Here is a 7,368-nt window from a genome sequence, read left to right as displayed (position 1 = left end):
CTGTAACCGATGTCTGATTTCTGGTAACTAACTGCTTGGGGGAAGCCTTGACCTGACGCAAGGCCCTCGGCACGCGGGGAAGGGGCAGGGGTGGTGCCTGAGCGGGGCCTAGGACGCCAGCCGCCCCATCTGCCCGCAGGGGGGTGGCCTGACACTGGCGATCCTGACTGGTTCCTTGAGGGGTCCCCGGGCCAGCTGCGAGTACCCCACCAGAGTGCTGTGTCTAGGCTAGAGGAACTTTGTCTCTGCCCTTGCTGAAAGGGCTGTGTCATTTGTGCGAAACTTGTCCCCAGCTAAGCTGAGCGTCCCCTAGGGCCCCAAGAAGAGGAGGCAGGGAGGCATGCCCTTGATAATTGGTGGTTCTGACTTGTCAGCAAGACCAGGGTGTATGGGAAAGATCGTTTTTGTCTCTCATTCTTAATTTATTTGTTAATTTATTTTTGGTGGCACTGGGGATTTAATTCAGCGGCGTTCTATCTCCAAGCCCTATTTTACTTTGAAAAAGGGTCGGGCTAAGTTGCCGAGGCGGGCCTCCAACCTGTGGCCTTTCCTAGTACTGGCTTTACAGGCATGCACCACCGTTTCTGGCTTGCGTTTATGTCTTAAAACACAAGGCCACAGAGGCCTTTTCTCAGAGAACCTAATTTTGGCTTCTTTAAGACCTTACCAGCAGGCGCAGGAAAGCCACCCACCTTAGCCTGACCTGTAGATCCCTGGGCTCCGGTAAGAGAAGATCTCCCCCCCACACACACCCCCCCACACGCCCTGGGAGTCAGTTATTAGGGTCAGCAGAGGTCTTAGGCCAGGTTGCAGATTCATCAATTCTAAGGTGTGTTTTGTCTGATTGGAGGAGTTGCTTAAGGCTGTTTTAGAAGGGGAGGGAGGGATGGGCAAGCTGGGGACGCATGAGTCAGGATGGGTGACCCAGCCCCGCCCTGGCTCAGCGTCTAATGCTGGCCTCAGCAGAGCTGGCACTTGACCTCACTTCCTGCCCCCTTCCCTTTTCTTTTAGCTTCTCCTCTTGCTACTCAGGTTCTCAGTCAGATCCAAACCACCTCCTAGAAAGCCGGTGTGATCCTTCCTCCCTTTCCCTGAAGCCCTTTGGTTTTCTGCTGTGGCCACTGAGTCCTTTCCCTTTTGCCTGGAGGATTACTGTTCCAGATTTACACAGATGCGCCTCTAGCCCAGTCCTTAACATACTGTCTGCTTCATTTTTCTCTCTCTGGTGAGACTGAACTCAAGAGTCAAGAACCATCTTTTTTTGTTTGTCTTATGTATTTTATTTAAAAATTTTTAATTGGTGCATTGTAATTGTGTATGAAAGGAAGATTCGTGATGATACATTTATTAATGCCTGTAAGACTATTGGTCTGCTTCCCTCCCCGAGTCTTCTCTCTTTCCTTTCACAATTCCCTTCTACCGCGCTCATGACCAGCTCATCTTTGTAACACTTGCCCCAGCACCTGGCTCAGTTGGGCCCCTAGAGCCTCATTGTGACATTGGTGGGAAGGGGGCAGGGGAAAGGCAGTGGGACCAGGCAGCTCTGCCCTGGGGACAGCTGCTCAGTAACCATGGCAAGAGTCTTAGCCTCTCTGGGAGGAGGGGAGCAGGTAGCTCTTGATCTCCTCCTGTGTACAGTACATGTACATCCTAGCGTACAAGGAGATTCTAGGACGCTGAAGCACAGGTCTTTATAAAGACCCGAGTTAAACCCTGCTCTGCCCTGTTCTGAGCATCATTTGGGAATTAGAGTTTCGGACTTAGATTTTTAGATTAGGGATGCTCATCTGGAATACTGTTTCTATAACCTGTAGCTTCCCTGTAGCCTAACTTCTAAAACTCTTGGGTGCTAGTGATATTGGAGGTGAACTGTGGCTTGAGGTTGAAGGCATGGAGTCATGGTTCTTCTCAGGCTTTATCTCTTACTAATTGGGCAGATTCCTTGACCTCTGACCCTTGGTTTCTTTGCTGTAAAATGATGGTAATAATACTTTGCTGGGTCACTAAGGGAGATGGAGTGATTTCATGTAGTGCTTGGGGCACTGGTTTGCAGGTGGTATTTATGAGTGTAGTTCTTAGTAAAGTACTTCCTCCACCCTACCGGGTGCCGTGAGCTCTGGGACGGAGCTCTAGGACAGTCCAGCAGTGGCGTTCTGCAGGGTGAGAGGATGCCTGGCTCACTCCTCACTGAGCCCTCTTCTGCCTGTGTGTTCTCTCTGCAGGGCGCTGCTCCACGGGAAGACTCCCTCCCGGCCTTCCCCTGTCTGGCACAGTGAGCTGATTGGCATGGTGCCTGAGGAAGCCCCTGAGTCCTCTCAGTGCCCGTGCCTGTCCCTTCCCAACCCCAGTGCCAAAGATGTGGCTCGGAGAAGGCACAAGAGGAGGAGCCGGCAGCACCAGCGGTTCTTGGCCCGGAAGACCTTGCTGCAGGAGCAGGGGCTGCTGAGCATGCCGGCAGAGCAGGGGTCCTCCCCGCTGCCTGTCCCCTCAGAGGTGCTGCCAGGCGCGGAAGCTGCTGGCAGCGGGAGGCAGCATCTGAGGGCCGAACTTGGTGGTGGCCCATCCAGCAAAAGGCCCACTCTCAGAGGAGCCTCGGGGCCCTCGCCCAGCAAGTGTGTAGCTATTGACTGTGAGATGGTGGGCACGGGACCCCGAGGGCGGGTGAGCGAGCTGGCCCGCTGCTCAGTGGTGAGTTACCATGGTGACGTCCTCTATGACAAGTACATCCGGCCCGAGATGCCCATCGTTGACTACCGCACACGCTGGAGCGGCATAACCCGGCAGCACATGCGCAAGGCCATCCCCTTCCAGGTGGCCCAGAAGGAGGTGAGGGGGTCAGCTGGGTTGGGTGGGGCAGCCCTGAGTTGGGGTCCACTTTGCTACTGAGGTGAGAAACCTGGGGAAAGTCACTTGGTTCCTCCAAAGAGTAAGTTCCTTCTCCATAGAATAGGGTAAGTAAAGTCCTGACGCACCTCTCTGAAAGGCAGTTGGGGCTCGCACGGGCTGATTTTTGTAGGGCTGGGGAATGGACAGCTTACTTACTGAGTTTTGTTTTCTGTTATGAAAGTGTCACATGTCTAACATTTACAAGGCCAGTGTCCTGCCATCTTAAGGTGTTGCTGTAAGCTGGGCGTGGTGGCGCACGCTTGTAATCCCAGCATTTGGGAGGCTGAAACAGGAGGATCATGGTTTGCAGAGAGCTTCAGCTACTTAGTGAGGCCCTCTGCAACTCAGTGAGACCCTGTTTCAAAATAAAGAATTAAAAAAATAGGACTGAGAGTGTAGCTCATAGGTAGAGTGTCACTGAGTTCCATCCCTAGTACCTCAAAAAAAAGTATTAAGGTGTTGCTATCTCAGCACATTGCCTTATGTTAATTTTTCAGTGCTTTATAAAAAACTGATTAGTGGTTGGGACCACATGAATATGCCAGAAATTCTCAAACTCATTTAACCACAGGAAACGCCTAGAGCCTTCTTAACATGGAGGCTCCTGTCCCAGGGTTCCTTGATGGAGATTCTGACGAAGTCTCTAGGCTTGGGGTGGGCTTAGACTTGTGCGCTCCTGTAAGTAGCCATGCAAAGCAAACTTGTACCATGAACTTTTCTCTATGGGGAATGGTGTTTGCGCACACCGCAAAAGATTTGGTCAGTGACACCACAGAAGTAAAAAGAGAAACCTAATAAGAGACAGTAGCAAGGTTTGCACCTGGCTAAGAAACACATAACACACTGATAAGGAGGGCCCATCACCTAGAAAGAGCCCACCGTTTGCTGGTGGGCGCGGCACGGGGATGCTGTGGCAAGGTGGCAGGAAGCAGCGGCCCCCGGGAGTTGAAGTGACCAGTGTGCCCCTGTGTCTGCACACGGCCAGCCAGAGGGGGCTGTGGGTGCTTGAGGTGAGTGCACAGTGTGTCTTCTGGTTGGCTCAGTTTGGCTACAGTTTTCTGCCTTTGTTAGTGTTTCTCAGAAATAAGGTTATGCGTAAGCAAAGGCGAAATTCATGTCTTAAACTGTGCCTTATTACATCAGTTGTCTTGGGACTTTTTGTTTTATTTTTTGTGGTGCTGGGGATTGAACTCTGGGGGCATTCCACCTCCGAGCTACACCCTCAGCCCTATTTTATTTTACTTTAATTTGGAAACAGGGATCTTACTAAATTGATGCGATCCTCCTGTCTCAGATGCCCAAGTACTGTGATTACAGGCATACGCCACTGTCCCCGGCATAAATTTTTATCTTCAAAAGCCCAACCACCTTTTAACATTTCTTGGGATTAGGCAAGTTTAGAAAATACTGGTGTGCCTCATTTTGTGTCCTTTTTTACATAAGATTAAAGCATACGTGTTTCTTTATCTATGAGGTTGATCAGGAATAAAAGCAGCAGGGAAGAAGGTCTGTGGTGAGCCCTCCAGCTCCTCGGTGCAGCTGGTCGGCGGTGGTCGCAGGAGCAGGACCACTTTCATCTGTCTAGACTGAGAAAGTGGGGTGGGCTTGATCTCCTCTCACTATGGCTGAGGGGGGATGAGACGAGCATGGTGGCACATCCCACCATAAAGTCACATCTTATCCATCTCCCATGAGAGCTGGGTTTGGTGGTAAGTCTTATGCTGCCAGGGAGGTGGGCCACGGGAGGCCAGGAGCTGGTGATAAGGATATCCCATGCCCAGGTGTGAGGAGGAGCAGCCAGATAGGGAGCGGAGAGGAGCCAGTAGGCAGAGGACATGGGGACGGGATGCAGGGACTGTCCCTGAATCCTGTGAGAGATTGCACGTACGGTGTGTCTCCCGTGCCAGGCATGGTCCTGTTGACTTCACCCAACAGGTATTTATAGATGAATAATAACGTCAACAGATAGTCCCTGCGCTGCTCAGATTCCAGCAGGGCAGCAGTGGCTAGACCCTCTTGAGAGCGAAGTGCGCACTTGGAAAACATGATGCGAGCCCTGATGGAGAGGTGGGGTCCCCGAGCAGGTGGAGTCATGGGAAGGCGCCCCGGGCGGGCTGGTGAAATTTTCGGCTGAGCAGAGCCTGTGCCAGAGTAAAGAGCTGCTTGTTCGTGTGAGCAGGACGCCCCTCGTGGCTGCCTTGAGGTGCTATGGGTATTGTTCACCTTGTTCCGAAGGGGACAACCCAAGCATGGCCTGGTTATAGTCGGAAGAAGGGCCTGGGTGCAGACTTGGGTCAGCGTGGTTGCCGTGGGGCTGGTCTTCCCCTTGGTGCTGCCTCTGCAGAGGGGTCCGTGCTGTGAGGGTGTGTGTCTCCTGCCGGCCTGACGGGCCTTCCCGCCGCCTCCTCTCCATGCACAGATCCTCAAGCTCCTGAAGGGCAAGGTGGTGGTGGGGCATGCATTGCACAATGACTTCCAGGCCCTCAAGTACGTCCACCCTCGGAGCCAGATCCGGGATACCACATACGTCCCAAACCTGCTCAGCCAGCCGGGCTTCCACACCCGGGGCGGGGTCTCTCTGAAGGACCTGGCCCTGCACCTGCTGCATAAGAAGATCCAGGTTCGTGGCTGGGCGGCTGGGAGGGAGCGGGCCACGGGGGCCAAGGCTGTCTCAGCCCTTTGTCCTTCTCCCAGTGAAGGTCGCTTTCAGAGAGCGTGGGTCTCGCACTCACAGCAGCACCCCGGTGTCATTGTGACGCCATGTTCTTCCAGGGCTGCCCCCACCTGACTCATGGCTGTCCCCGCAGCCCCACAGGATGCTCTCCTGTCTCCCACTCCCAGGCAGAGAGCCTTGGGTAAGGAGCGGAGACTCTTGATCCTGGGTGCTTCATAGCCACTGTCCGTCTGGTCTCCTGGCCTTGGAAGCCGGAGATTTGTTACCTGTTGAGGGGATAAGGGGGCAGGATCCCAACCAGCTCACAGAAGCTGGGCGGTTGCATTGCGCAGCTGAGGCTCGAGCCCTCATCTCTGTACTCCCACTCTGGGGTGTGTTCTTCCTTTACAGGAAGCCCTGGGGGCAGCTTTGCTACTGGGGTGACGCCATCTCTCTAGGCAGTGACATTGGCTCTCGTCCTCAGGTGGGCCGGCACGGTCACTCATCGGTGGAGGACGCCATGGCGGCCATGGAGCTGTACCGGCTGGTGGAGGTGCGGTGGGAGCAGCAGGCGGCCGGCAGCGCCCAGGCCCCACCTGAGGACACGGAGCCCGACAGTGGAACTGACGTGGAGCAGTTCATGGAGGACCAGTACTGGCCCGAGGACCTGGCCCCGCACCCCCGGGGAGGTGCAGAGGGAGCCCAGGGTGGAAGGGAGTGAGGAGGGAGCAGCGAATAGGAAGTGAGACCAGGAACCTGGGCAGGATGCAGCCCGCGCCCAGGCTCCCAGCCGCCGAGCCCGAGCCCTTTCTCCCCTGATTTTGCTAGTGGCACTTTATAGACTGGAAGTGGCTGGGGTCAGCATGCTGTGCTGGCTACAGGGATAACATCCCCCTCCCGGGTGGGCGGAGTAGAGTGGGGTGTCAGCACCCTGGGCCTCCCTTATCTCAGCTTGGTGCCTGGGGTAAAGTTCAGTTCCCATTGTTGCCACCTACCTCTTCCACCAGTCTTGTTCAGGTTCAGAATAAATGTCTTCAATTTAGAGTTCAGGCTCTAAAGGACGGGTCTTCCCCATCTCTGAGCTAGAACTCTGGCCTTGTGGCCGAGGGGCCTGCCCTCCCACAGGAAGCTGGCCCCTTCACAAGCTTGGCGCAGAAGTCACAGCTCGGAGGAGGGAGAGCAGAGAAGCTTAGGATGAGAACTGGCATATTTATTTTGACCCAAATCAGGGCTTCCCCTAGCAGTTGCTGGTCCTGGGAAGCAGAGTCCACGGCCACCGGGCCAGGTGTGGCAGCTCTGGTTACCCTGCGCCTCACTTCTGCCCCTCAGCCCTGTGGTTAACGGTACTGTGGCTTTGGGTTTTCAGTTAATTTCTTACAATGTTCTCTTCCCAGTTTCCTAAGGGGCTACTCTGGTAGCCAGGAGCTCAGCCATATAGACCTCAGCCCATCTCTACTGCCACTGAGTATGGAGACTTTGGGCAAGCCTTTGACTTCCCCTTGAGCCTGTTCCCTCGCCTGTAAAAAGGGGAGCAGGATACAGCTACCTCAGGTGGTTGGGGGACTGGGTGTCAGGTGCTTCATGGCGCTGGCACGGGTCCTGATCAGCAAGCCGCTGTTCACTTAGGATATGGAGCCCCAGGTGAGGTGGTCAGGTCCCAGACGGGAGGCCTGGTGAGGACAAGGGCAGCCTGGAGCTGAGCTGAAGCAGCAGGGTTATCTGTCTTGCCCGAGGCTCTAGGTGTTGGCTCCTCTCTGCCTCCTGTGTCCAGGACATGATAACACAGCAGTGCTGGGTCTGGGAGGAGGGCACCGCTGATACCACCCCAC

General features: G+C 54.7%; 1 protein-coding gene across 1 annotated transcript; it reads left to right on the top strand.

The window, feature by feature from the left end:
• Positions 1-2,286: 2,286 nt before the first annotated feature.
• On the top strand, positions 2,287-6,260 carry AEN (apoptosis enhancing nuclease; the record flags this gene model as incomplete). Its single annotated transcript, XM_080691696.1, has 3 exons — positions 2,287-2,826; positions 5,306-5,506; positions 6,024-6,260. 3 exons carry the CDS (start codon positions 2,287-2,289, stop codon positions 6,258-6,260), a joined length of 978 nt encoding a protein of 325 aa, XP_080547822.1.
• Positions 6,261-7,368: the final 1,108 nt, after the last annotated feature.

Source organism: Muscardinus avellanarius (genome assembly GCF_963383645.1).
Source record: "Muscardinus avellanarius genome assembly, chromosome: 3".
Taxonomy (NCBI): domain Eukaryota; kingdom Metazoa; phylum Chordata; class Mammalia; order Rodentia; family Gliridae; genus Muscardinus; species Muscardinus avellanarius.
This window is presented reverse-complemented; position numbering and strand designations above follow the sequence as displayed.